This window comes from Chelonia mydas, chromosome 22 (genome assembly GCF_015237465.2).
Source record: "Chelonia mydas isolate rCheMyd1 chromosome 22, rCheMyd1.pri.v2, whole genome shotgun sequence".
Classification (NCBI taxonomy): Eukaryota; Metazoa; Chordata; order Testudines; family Cheloniidae; genus Chelonia; species Chelonia mydas.
The window spans coordinates 10,613,176-10,627,024 of record NC_051262.2 but is presented as its reverse complement, the minus strand read 5'-3'; the positions used below and the strand labels follow the sequence as shown (position 1 = coordinate 10,627,024).

Sequence of the window (13,849 nt, the reverse complement as noted above, 5' to 3'; positions counted from 1 at the left end):
TTTCCTCCAGTTCTTAAACTGTTTTTCTTCTGTTACGCATGTGAACATTTTTTTTTTTTTCTTACCTGGCAGAGCTCCCAGAACCAACCTTGAAGCCCTTGTGTTCTGGCAGCTAAATCAGAGGCAGGGATCTCACTTTCCATTCTGTGTCACATCTGTCTCTTATTAGAGGTTTCAGTGCAGCAGTTGGCACCAATGCTTATTCATGTGAGTCAGCAGCATCAGGGGAAGGGCTGTATGCAGTAACCTAGTCTATGGTCTGCTGTGAGAGCATGCCCAGCTCAAACTTCTAAGAACAGAGCTGAGTGAGATTCCTGAGCTGCAGCTGTATTGGCCTCTTGGCTCAATTTGCTTTCAGAATAGCTGAGCTGCTGGCACTCTTGGGAAAGGGAAGTGGTGTTCAGTGATTCACCTGTGCTCAAAGATCCTGGGAACAGGGCACATGAAGAGAAAACCACTTTATAATCAACTTCCCACTGACTCCTCCAAGCAAGCAGAAATAGACTTTCTTGTTATGCGTCCAATGGCCATTTCCTTCCCTTTATTCTATACACTTCTGAAGTCAAACTTGATTTACTTGTGTGTCAGTGGAAAGGTGAACTTTTGCACTGACCAAACTTGCATATAGGTCTAAATCCACTGAGACTAATTTTCAGAGAAGGCTATTTGGGTGCAAAACTCTGTACTGGATAGGATCTCCAATTCCATCCAAAAACAGGCCATGAATTTTCAGTAAATAACCGCTGCTCAAGTATAATGAAAAAAATTGTCTGAGTGAGACATCTCATAAGCCACCAGTTGGGTGGCTCCAGCTCAAGCAAATTTTTAGTAGAGCTGGTTGAAAATTTTCTGATGGAACTTTCAAAACATTTTGCAAGAATGTATCGATTTTGGCTAAATTTTCAACAGGAGATTATCAAAATATTTTGTTTGGCTTTATAGTTTCAATTTTATTGCATTTAAGTCAAAATGATAAAGATGAAGCAAAATGTTTGGAGCTTGTCAAAACGAAATATTTCAGAATATTATATTTCACAAATAGTTCCAAGATTTTGACTTCTTCCTGATTCAGGATGAAACAAAATTTCAAACTCTCAGAATTTGCCTTGGAACAGAATTTTTTTTTTTTTGGATGAGCTCTAGTTTTTAGCTTCCATGTTGTTAGCCATCCATGTTTTTAGGAATCTCTGCATTTCCAGCCAATGCCCTCATTAGAAATCTGATCATGAGTATTGCTGAGCACCCACCTCTCTTGCTGAAGTCATTGACAGCGGAGGGTGCTCTGCAACTCATGGGTCCAGGGCCCTACCATACTTACTGCCCTTATTCACGTCTCAGAACGGTGTTGTAAGCTTGCTACTCAAAGGTAGAGGCTGTTTTATGTTCATTTATCACTTAGAAAAGAGTAGTATTGGCCTTCTCCCCTCTCTAGTGGAGACCTCAATCACTTTGTTATTCTCTTAGTCTATAGTAAAGTCATTCTGACTGAGAATATCTGTTTGTTCTTTGTGCATGAAAACGCATAGCACTTGGAAGCCAGGAACACTGTGAACATGAACTCAGACAAGCTGTCTGGTCTTGGAAGAGACTCTTTGGCCCATACCAGACTGCAGCAACATGTTTAAATGATTGCAATATAACAAGCTCAAGCCCCCCCCCCCTTTTTTTTCTCTTCCCCCTTAGAGCTGTAATGTAAATGGCTGCCTCTGTGGTTATGACATCAGCCAGAGATCTATATTACTCTTGCATTTATTATTAAACACCCTATCTTTGAGAGAAGCCCCAAGGCCAACATTTTCCTCCGTAGCTTTTATTTCTGGTATTTATTATTGTCTTCTGCTGTACATCTGTCTCTAACATCATCATCTATCAACTTTAAGTTCCTCTTTGCCTTGGCTGCAATGATTGCATACGTGGGAAGAGAGGGAATGAACACCAAAAATGCCACAAAGCTCAGAGACTGCCCCCCGCACCCCCCAATCAGTTTCGTTCTCAATGCAAATCTTCCAACGGCTGCTTCATCTTTTTGGCTGGTGGCCTGAATTCTAACCCAGCTGGGCACAGCTCTTAACTACGTCCTGACCTTAACATCACTACTTATACAGTGCCCTCAATGCACATAACATTCTGTAAATGAATATTAATTGTATTATTTAGAGATGAGTATGAGCTACAAAGTTGGTATCTGAATCAGAATTTACACACAGCATGGGTGTGTTTAGTCCTCCACAGTTTTGGTTCAAGCTGTTATATAGGTAGGAGTTGGCTGAAAAATTAGATGCAGATCTGAGTTTCCCAGTATTCAAAGAGGAATTGGAATTGGGCCTGTCTCTAATAAGTATTATTATTACTAGATGATATTCTAAACTATTCTGTCAGTTGAAGATCCTGGCCTTAACTTGGAAAGAAACCCTATTTTCCTTGTATGTGTTCTTTTTAACTCTTTATTGTTGTTTGCATTATAATAGTGCCCACGAACCACGGTCAGAATCAGGACCCAGTTTTCTTAGACATGTACAAACATGCAGGTAGACACTGTTGGCAAAATATATCAGATATTATGGTGAGGGGGACCGTATATGCCAGACCATGGGTGGCCAACCTGTGGCTCCAGAGCTGCATGCGGCTCTTCAGAAGTTAATATGCGGCTCCTTGCATAGGCACCGACTCCGGGGCTGGAGCTACAGGCACCAACTTGCCAATGTTCCGGGGGGTGCTCACTGTTCAACCCCCGACTCTGCCACAGGCCCTGCCCCCTCCCCTGAGCTTGCCGTGCCCTCGCTCCTACCCCCAGAGCCTCCTCCATGCCGCAGGAGGCATGGGGAAGGAGGGGGAGGTGCTGATCAGCAGGGCTGCTGGCAGGCAGGGCGGGAGCTGATGCGGGGCTGCTGAGGTATTACTGTGGCTCTTTGGCAATGTACATAGGTAAATTCTGGCTCCCTCTCAGGTGCAGGTTGGCTAGGGCAGTGCTAGACAGATCTAATTTGAAAGAAGATGTAACAGCAGAGTGGGAGGGAGGATAAAGGTAATGAATTACACAGGTAATTATAGGCATAATTTTATGTGAGTTTGCATGGTACAGTGCATTTGGCCCTGCACTGGGAGCCAGGAGATCTGAGTTCAGTTCCTGGCTCTCCCACCGACCAGCTGTATGACCTTTGTCTGTTTTTTCCTCAGTTTCCACTCCCATCATTAACCTGTCTTATTCATATTGGAAGTTCCTCAGGGTAGGGACTGTCGGTTAGTGTCTTTGTACAGTACCTGGCACCATGGGGCCCCGATCTTGATTAAGGACCCTAACGCTAACATAATAGAAACAATAAAATAACCAGTAAAAGTTGATGATGGTTCCAACTCATTCACCATTTAAAAAAATGAATAAAACCAGAACATCTTTGTTGCTGAACCACCTACCCATCATGACTGTCTAGATAATACTTAGTCCTGCCGTGAGTGCAGGGGATTAGTCTAGATGACCTTTCAAGATCCCTTCCAGTCCTATGATTCTATGATTTGGCTGCTTTCTTGGGGATTTGGAGAGGGTGGGAGAGGTGGGAGGTATTTGAAGTTAATTTGATATATTCAGCTTGAGTCCAAGATGACCTCTTTAACCCTCATGGATCAATAGAAGATGGAATGGTCCATATTTGACTCCAGGGTTTGATGGCAGATGAAAATCCACGACTACATTGCACTTCATTAAGACTGAGATTCTGAAAGCTTTCTAAAAGATGTGGATGCTAAATCCCCTTTGAAACAGTTTGCATTTAAAATTATTTTGAAAGGGAAAGGTCTGGAACTAATGAGCACATGAAAGTATCAGTAATCAAAAAGGGCCAGACTAGCCCAAGGGGTGCCCTGGAGGTTGTGCACATCCAAGCTTGTTTGGTAGATAGGCCTGTGTTTTTGTTCAGCTGTAACAATGTTTTAAAATTAAACCTTTGGCCAGGGCTGAGAGCTGCAGGTCCAGTGGTAGCTGCTTCAGATTTCTCTAAATGCCAATATGAGAAGAAAACAAATAAAGGGAAACTATCAAATCGGAGATGGACCCTGAGATGGAAACATGTTGCGCCTGTTTCTTAAAAAGGCAACAGCTAATGCAGTTTGTTGGTAGGTTAAATTATTTCCCTCACTCCTTAGTCCTAATGCTCTGCTAATGATTGAGGTTGTCTGTAAACTGCAGGAGGGAAAAGAGCAGCTGATTCAATTCGGGTGAAAGTGACAATCCATCAAGAGAGTCAAATAGGATTAAACCGTGGATTCCCTTTGAAGTCTGAGCAGTAGTATCAATTTAAGAAAAAAATTTAAAGGCAATTCAGTGCTCATGGGAGGTACTACACTGGCAACCCCAGGGAGTTGAGGTCCTCTTTATCCACAGCACAGCTACAGCCTGGAGAGTGGCAGTGGAATCTTTCCTTATATACACTGTGCCTTACAGATATGCGTCAAGCCTGATCTTCAGGTTCTATCCTCAGGGATGAGAGAGTACTTCAGTCTCTCTGGATTATTCAGTCATTGGCTTCACTTTACTGAAATTGTCAGAGGCCAGATGAGGTTCTGTGGGGAGACTTGTCAACTGTGAATGGGTCACCAGCTCCTTTCTGCAAGGTCCATGAACAGCCCTCGTATGGTAAGGACTTTAGATTCCTAACAAGCGAAGTCGGATTGTAAAGGGGGATGGGGGAGATGACCTGTAGCTGAAAAACGTTGGTGTCTATTCCCAATCCCCCAGTCATGCCAGGCCTGTTGCACAGTAATACTTGTAGCCTAGTTTTATTGTATCAAAGATTTAGGCCACAAACCTCTTTTCTGATATAAGCAGCTTAGTAGGGTTAAGGAGCTGAAGCATGCTGCTCGTGAAAAGTGAAGTGAAGCAATTAAACGGGGGGAAACCCAGAGAGTGATTTTTTTTTCATGTCGTCTTTGCATAAAGAAAATTTTCACAGATGAATTACTCTCTCTCTCTGCAGCTGAGTTCCAGGTTTTCTCCTGTTTGCTTCTTGGGCTATAGATTATTGAAGCTGACATGTGTTTCTGGTATTCTGGTTATTCATTATCTGTTTGACTCATTCCCTTTATAAGCTGACACTAAAGAAAGTAGGGTGTTGACGGTGGGATGCTGTAGCTCACTGAAAGCAAATTTTGAAGTTGTAATTGTGAGTAATTCACACCAGAAACAGCCAATCAGGGAACAGAAACAATGTCATGCATTCTGTGTAGCCAATTAAAACTAACTACCACAGCTCTAATTTTGAATTTCAAGTATGGAATCCTTCCGGTGAACTGCTTGCAAATGAATTTTAGTCCATGAATTATTCATGGAAAATGTTTGATGAGTAGTTATGAATATTGAAGGAATTCATAAAAGCTGTTTTCAGACAATTTGCAATTAGAAGAGAGGCAAAATTAATCAGATACATCCTTCTGCTGCGAACTATCTGCCTACTTTCAGTTTCATAGAGGAAGGAATGAAGATGAAAAAGGAACAGTTAGATTGATCAAAGCAGGGAGGGTAAGAGTGGAAGGGAAAGGCCACTCTTGAACCTTCATAAACAAATCATCAGAGTAGGAATGTGAGGGGCGGGTATGAAGGGAAGTTCGCCATTGTAACCAAAGAAGGGGAAAGATGTAAGCTAGAAATGTGTGGAATCTCAGAGCTGCATTGGAAGGGTAGGGGTCATTTCATGATGACCAATGGATACACAGCATATATCCAGGATCCAAGAAAAGGAGAGAAAGGGGGGTTGCAATCAAACGTAATAAGAGATCATGATGGCAGAGTCCTCACTGAATATGATGATATTACTGTGCCAGCCTATATTGCCTTACCAGAGCGACTCATACTCATGGATGCGTGAAGGACTGTGAAAGTGAGAGGACCAACTCCCCCACCAGCCCAACCTGCCTGGAGCCCTCAAGGAAGCCTTCCCTCACCACCAGCCCAACCCTCCCAGAGCCCCTGCCCTCCCCCCTGACCCCACTCCTTATCTTTGGATCAGGGTTCCGTCCCTGCTTCCCAGATGCAGCTGGCCCTGGTGCTGAGAGGAGCCACTACCTTGGTTTCAGTAGCTGGCAGGCAAGGGCCCATCTGACAGCACACCTCATGACACAGAGTTGGACCCAAATGCCAGCTTGTCCAGGCAGGCTGCTGAGCACTTCTTTCCAGCTAGGTTTTAGAAAGTAGGGAGGCAGTGGCCCTGCCCTCTCCAGTGCTTATGCTCATAATATTGGGTGACAGAAAAGAGAGTATGGAGCTGGATCCATCAATCCTGCAAGAGGAAGTGGTGTGTGCTATTAAGAAAATGAAGCCTGGGAAAGCAGCAGAGGTAGAGAATATGCCTGCAGAATTGTTAAAAGCAATTGATGGACTCGGTATTGGTCTTATGTGAAAAATTTCTAATGATGTACAGATGACTAGAAATTGGCTGGAGGACTGGATGAAGGGAATTTACTACATTCTGTTATAAAATACCGTCTCCCTGATATTGCACGGGAGCAAAGTTCTGCTCTGATTGGATGAAATAAAGGATAGACACTGAACTACCACCACAACAAGCTGGTTTCAGAGAGGGCTGAGGTACACATGACCAAAAAGTGAATATCTGTCACACAGCTGAAAAATGCAGAGTACAATCACCCATCTATTATGTGCTTCAGTGATGACTCACAAGCGTTTGATATCATCTGACATAACCATCTTTGGAAGATATTGGCAGAACACTTGGCAATAACCACTGATCTAATGCAAAAAAAGATGGTCTGTAAAAACAGTTAGTGAAGATTATGGACTATTCCTGAATGCGATGATTAATGGACAAGTAGCAGAGGCAGTAGATAGATTAAATTATCTGGGATCATATATATCCAACCAAAGAGGCTGTTCCAAAGAAATCAGAAAAAGACTCGGGATGGCTTGCCCAGCTATGGCTTCCCTTAAAAAGGCTGGGGAAAAGTGGCATCTTGAAATGTACAAAGGTGTGACTGGTGAAATACCAAATTTTTTTCTATGGTGATATATGGATGTGAATTGTGGGAAGTTATTGCTGAAAAGAAAATTGAAGCTTCTGAAATGTGGTGCTGGCGAAGACTCTTGCATATCCTCTCCTGGATGAGGGAAAAAAGGACAAATGCCTACGTCAGGAATATTATTGGAGAGAAGCAGACTCTGATGTCGGAGATCAGTAGACACAAACTTGTGTACTTTGGTCCCACTAGGCATAGAGATGGAAATAACCTTGAGAAAGTTATTATGGAAGGAGTGGTGTGGAGAGTCATTGTAGTAGGGGACAACCAGCAAGGAGGTGGATGGGTAGTGCGTGGCAGATCAGTGGAAGGTCAGCTTTTGAGTGCTCAAAGTTAGCGATGGATTGTGAAGGCTTCTGAAAATTCTGCTATGATGTCACCAATATTCAGATGTGAATAAATGCATTTACTTATCTACTTAGGGAACGAAAGGTGCGGACTAGATGGCTATGTGTGATTTACTGTGTCGTCCTGTATTCCAGCTGCCTCATTCAACACCAGAAGTTGCTAGATTTCTATTTGGGTTTGTTGCTGGCTATAAAATAACCCATTTTTTTTCTGTTTCCCTGTTGGTATTCCTTATTGGTAGGATTCCCTCCAAATTACTTGGGGATGGGGTATGCCCTGCTGCATTTCCTGTTGGGACGAACAAGCCAAACTGCATCTGCCTTCAGGATTTTCTGGCCACCTTGTTGACTGATAAACGAATAAGGACCCCCTCCTCTCCATCCCTCCTGTTTAATTTCGGCACTTGGAATTGTAAAACATGAGCCACAGAGGGATTTCTGCCTGGAAAAAAGCAGGTTACAGTTGTGAATGATTTAGATGTCATTGTACAGTGCATAGCTCCCGCGGCTTTCCCTTCTCAGATTGGGACAGAAATGAACAAGTGATCTTAACTGATTGTGTGTGAATAAGCAAAAACACAGGGTGATTGCAGAAGGCTGCACATCCAGCATAAAATGGACAAAGGACTAGAAGCCAGGAACCCTTGAGTTCTAATTCCAGCTGTGCCATTGACTGAGTGTAGGGCCTTGGGAAAGCCACTAATCTCTCTGTGCCTTGATTTGCCCCATCTATAAAACTGGGATGATATTTATCTGCCTCAGTGGTTTTGTGAGAACTGTCTTAGTGCTTTGCCAATGTAGAGCTCTGTAGAACTGCTAAATATAACTATTAGAATTTACTTGCCTGGGGATAGCTGGCTTTTTGCCTGCCTGGGAAATAGTGTTATGTTACCCATTTGAACCTCTCCAGAAACTGTTCTTGAGTCAGAAATAGAACATCTGCTGGCAAAAATGAGTAGCAGATTGCTAGTGGACAACTTTTTTTTGGAGGCAATGATTAGACAACTATCTTTCACAAACTGCATTACCTTCCTCTCTAGCTGAGCTCCATCAACCCTTTCTCTCCCTTGATAACGGTACCTCTACTGCAACCCCCTCGGTGTCCTCATGGGGCTTTGAGATCAAATTCCCATTCCGCGCAAAGAATGGATTAACCTTGTGCTAATTTTCTTCTGTGGGAAGTAAAACTGTACTGCTGGCTATATCTGTCAAGCTCCTCTGTTCCTGGCAATGTCAGTATGAGAATTAGAAGAGAAAATGAGCAAAAAATGGTCTCCAGTTGCATGGCAAGTATTATCATTAGGGTGTCCGCACTCTGCGCCTATTGAACTTTCTTCTGTTAAGTCTTTCTCATGCTCTCTCTCCATTCTAGGAAAGTTACCGTTTCATTCCTACCAGGCACAGTGAACACCGTTTAGTTTTGTTGGCTCAGATATTTGTATCCATGCCGTTTCAATCCTATGGTTTCAAAATCAGGAGTGTTGCTCTGGGAACCTAAGATAATGCCTGATGAACTCGATTTCTAAAGAGGGCAGTTTTTGTTTCTCCACGGATTCACTCCCTGGTTTTGACTGTCTAAGATATGGGTAACATATTAGCATCATCTACAGAAGTGTACTTAACATACCCATCTCCTGACAGCTTTAGCTGTATGTATAACTCCAGTCATTGGTATGACTCAAATGGAATCATGACCTGTACGATGTATCTAGGTATTTATAATGCACCCATCACGTGTTATCTGTGTGTAGTGATATGGGCAGTACTCTGCTCTGAAAGATTATGTGAATGTGAAGGGAGATGGAAAGGGAAGAACATTTTGTGGTATTGGGGGATCCTCTCGAAGGAACAGACCCCTGTTTCTATAATTTTTTCACTGTTGATCTCCGAAGATCTCTCATCCCTGTTTTCTCCTCTGCCCGCTTCTCACCCTTCTGGGCTGGTGCTGCAGCCACCAGACAGTGCTAACTCCCTTCTGCACCCGGTAATGGCACACTGATTGACCAGGTGGGCCATAGATGAAGAACAGGTGACCCTCCTGTCCTTTCACAGTTGAAATGTACCCGGTTCCCTTTTCTAGCAGGGTATAGAACTTACCACCCCCAGATCATTAGACTTTGCCAATGGGGAGTCTCAGGGTATGGCTGGATGCGGGGAGGTTTGTTTCAAGGACACACAGTACAGAGGAGGTAGGAGGGCTGCTAAAAAAGTGCAGTAGATTTATTTATATTTTACCTCATGTTAGCCACATCTGAAGTAACGTTCCTCTGACCATAGTCAATTTGTGGTGCACTCACTTTGGTTCTGAAAGTAAATGTTACTGAGGTAATGTGTGGAGCTTTTTATTTCAGAGGTGACATTAAATCATCAGACCTTATTGCCAAAATACCAGGGCATGGCTTTATGTAAACTGTGTCCCTGTAAATGCAGAGGAAAGAAGAGTCTAATGTTTAAAGCTTGCCTCTTCCCATGCCAGCAGTCCTGTGGGCAGACAGGCGCTGCTGGTGAGCGCACTGATTGCTGGGGCCTTTCCTGTTGGGGAAGAAGTAGTGAATTCAGTCTTGGCTAGGTTTTATTTTTACCCCATGTGGTGAGCTAGTGCTTTCCTGGCAGACACAGAATAATCAGGTACTGATTTCTGGGGAACTTTGGGATCTCTGAAGGCGTTTACTCCCCTTATAGCTCATTCAGGTAGGGGAAACTGATACGGGAAAATCCAGAGAATATCAGTGTGTGGCAGCAAAGTGTTGGTCATCCTTTCTCCAAAGGAAAGGGGGCTGAAGGAAAGCAATAATGGCACAGTGATTTCGCTGTTGTGTCATGTGCAGGCAAACTACTACTGCTGGTCAACACAATGGATAATGCTACTGATGCTTCGTCCTCTCCATGGCTGTCTTTCAGGCAATGATCTCAATGAGCTTTACAAATATTCATTAATGAAGGAAACTTAGCAGTACCTCTTTGAGTTAAGTAAGTAGTAGCCTACACATGTCACAGAGAGAGGTTGACTCTTGTCTAAGGCTTGATTTCACAGTGACAGATTTGGGAAGAGAACCTAGGAGTCCTGGCTCCACACCTCCCTGCTCTAATCCTGTGAAGGATGAGATGACATTAGCTTAAATCTAATACTCTCATGAGTAGATCTGATAGGAAGGGTGTGACAGTTTGGGGAATCTATGTACAATATATGAATTCTGATTGATGTTATATGTATAGCTCTAACACACAATGTATATTAAATCACTCAGTCATTTACTAATAGGGGCAATGTCATGTATATCACACTCCAGATGTAGGATATAGGAAAAGTAAAAAGTCTATTTCCTGCCATACATGACACTTTCTGATGATGATGATGAATTGGAGAGAAAATAAGGAATCACTGATGTTTAATGCACAATCTAAAGAGGATTCTGGAAGTTAGAGAAAACACGTGTAGGTTGACTTCAGTAATGGCGGAGATGCTAGAAACACTAATTAGAGATAGAAGAATTGGATATTTTAGACTGTTTTATCTGTTGTTCCTAGTTGCTTAAGAACTGTTAGAGCTCCACTTAAAAACTGTATGGGAATTGTCAGGGTACATTGCTTGTCCTATGATGTCTTTCACGGTGTTGTTTGAAGACCATCTTATGGGAAGACCAGCACTAACATAACTGAAAGAGATCTGCTGGCGCAAGCAGGGATATATTTTCCTGCAAGTAGGCCTTATCTAGATAGCTATCCATCCTAGGTACTTCTTTGGCTCCCATTACTGGAGAATCTGAGCACCTTACAATCTGCTATTATTAGCGTTATCTTCACAACACCCTTGTGAAGTAGCAATAGGGAAGCACTATTATCCTTATTTAATATGTAGCCCATCTGTGCCTCAGTTTTCTAAGTGACTTGCCCAAAGTCACACAAGGAGTCTGTGACAGAGCAGGGACTTGAACCCCGGGTTTCCCAAGCTCTAGGTTAGTGCCCTGATCACTGGACTGTCCTCCTCCCTAGGCCTTTGTGCTCTGACCCAGTCTTATTCTTAGGAAGTTAAATACTTTGAATTTTATAGAGGGCAAACCTCATAGCAAAATTTCATTCAAATATCAGTCTAGGATACTGATTCCCTCTCGGGTGGGAAAATATTTAATATTTCAATTCCTGAGTGTGACAGGGTTGTGCTGAGAAATGTGAAAAATGCGAGAAGATGGTCAAAAATAATAGGCTTCAAATGGGAAGTGTGCAAAGATCTTCACCTGTGGGAGACAGAAATGGGAAACAGTCTGTTCCGGTTTCTCAGCATCAGAGCAGAGAGAGTGTGCAGTTGTAGATATGGATCTTATGCATCTCTTTCATGATGGGTTTATTATAGCCACACTGAAGCCAGATGTCAGCCTTTTCTTGTTAGGAAGTGGGCATCAGTGAGATTTCTGTGAGCTGCAGATGAGGATGTGAAACTCGTTCCTCTCTCAGCATTGGGCTCAGCAGTTCTGATGTGAAGGGGATGAGGAGCAGAGTAAGAGGAAGGTTATCAGTGAACATCTGTCATTATAAATCTATCTGGAACAAATAGCAGCATCAAGCCTCTAAAAAACCCATGATCTTTGGCAAACACCCACCAAACCAATAATTAGTGTTGCAGTGGTGCTTAATGACCCTAACCAGACTGGAGCCCTCTTGAGCCAGGTGCTCTATAGACCTATGATAAAGGACAGATCCAGACTGTTGAGAGTTTCAGAATTGGCTGGAGTATTATGCAGCCAATTTAAAATTAACGTGAATTTGATGTCCCAATCCCCCAGGAAGCTTTTGCAAATCACAGCCCACAATCTATAACTTAAGGCAAGGTGCAACAGGAGGGTAAACAAACAGATGGAGTGATTGGGGATGGAGGACAGGATAGCAGGAATATGAGGTTTTTTTTGTTTTGTTTTTTTTGCAGACAGTAAGTGTGTACAATTTGTAGGTAAGGAGATGGCTTTATGCTGAAAAAAATAGAACTGCAGTTAACCTGCTTTATCTCTGTACCTGCCTATCCCCTGTATTTCACCCATCACCTTACTATCTAGGCACTCTTCTCATGTGCCCATCATCTATCACCAGCCTTTCATTATTTGCAAGCAATAAACACTTAACCCCCCAAATCAGTACATGCTGGCAGCAAATAAGAAAAACCCGACCCTTCCCGAACCAATCTGTTAAATGGAGCAAATGTTGTAAACACCTGAACGACTCCATCACTGGCTTCAACCACCTCCTCCTTCTTAGCCGTATCCCAGAGTGCTAGATATAAATGATTCAGCTTTGTTAAATAGCACCGTTCAAATAATAGCCTCTCATTTGGATGCCATCAGCTTTTGCTATAAGTTTGCACAGCAGAGCTGTTTAAAAAAACCCCCACCAGTCTTTGCCTGATTCCTTTGAAATCTTTTTATTTTCTTAGGTTACATTACAAAACCCACATATCTGGGAGAGGAGATTTGCAGCGAGCTGCTCTGAGAGGATGCACTGGGGAATGAAGACCTCCTTAAGAGAGAGGAGCTCCTGCCCAACAGCCAGCCGAGGGTTAACGAAATGAACAGCTCTTGTGCAGGCAGAGTATGTTCTTGGCAGTGAGTGGTGATCTGTGTTACAGTATGTGAGAGCAGGAGTGTGGAGCAGCTGGCAGGTTGAGCTTAAATCTCAGGATCCAGTGTCTGGCTTCAGCGAAGGGGCCCCCTCCTCGCCACTCCAAACCTCATCTCTTCCTCTGGATGGGGGTCCTTTCCTCTTCGCAGAGCGGGATTTGACTTGGGGATGCTGCCGTGAGGAGTTCACATCTGCAGCTTTGACAGGACTTCCCCCGACTGTCTGAATGAATGAGTGCCTTTCAGAGCAGAACCAGGTAAAACACTCAGCATTACTTTCAAATCCTTCCAGTCAGCCTCCTCTAAACAGGATGGGCCAAATACAGCCCTGGTGTAACTCTGCTGCAGTCAGTGGATTTGACACCAGGGATTGGATTTGCTCCATTGTCATGACACCAGGCAGATAACTTGCCAGTTTGATCTCTTAACATGAGAAAAGTATAGATCGTTTTGATGGTGATCTGTAACATTGTTTGCTCTGAAGTGTCCTGGTGGAGTTTTATTGCCTTATACACTGTGCATACGGGTCATCAAAGTTACAGCAAGTGACTAGTAAAGCTATTAACATGGACTGAGAAAAGGTTGTGATGGGAAAGGTCTGCTTGTATTTTTGGAGGGGGTTGGTGGTTCTTCTCATCTGCTCTGATGTACAGTGGTAGGTGTCCTTGTGATAGGCCCCTTGTTAACATGCTACACAACATAATGATAGAACATGTATGTGAGTGTACATGGAATATGCTACATTTTAATATAGCAGCGTATCTCCGAACACAGCATATTTTGCAGAGCTCTTGGACGCTGCTAAACACTTCCTCCATCTCTTTGCTTGAATTTAAACATCAAGCTTTTCTCCCTGGTGCCTGTGTCCCTTTT

General features: G+C 43.2%; 1 protein-coding gene across 7 annotated transcripts in view; it reads left to right on the top strand.

The window, feature by feature from the left end:
* GRAMD1B (GRAM domain containing 1B) overlaps nt 1–13,849 on the top strand; it is a 289,702-nt gene that overhangs the window by 64,083 nt on the left and 211,770 nt on the right. For 6 of the 7 annotated variants that reach the window (XM_043533870.1, XM_043533872.1, XM_037882223.2 and 3 more), the window contains exon 3: nt 12,793–13,233. Coding sequence is in view for 1 of the 7 variants with exons in the window: in XM_043533873.1 (XP_043389808.1) it covers nt 13,208–13,233 (26 nt within the window). In the remaining 6 variants the exon portion in view is untranslated. The remainder of the gene's footprint in view (nt 1–12,792; nt 13,234–13,849) is intronic. The other variant, XM_043533871.1, reaches the window with a different exon arrangement.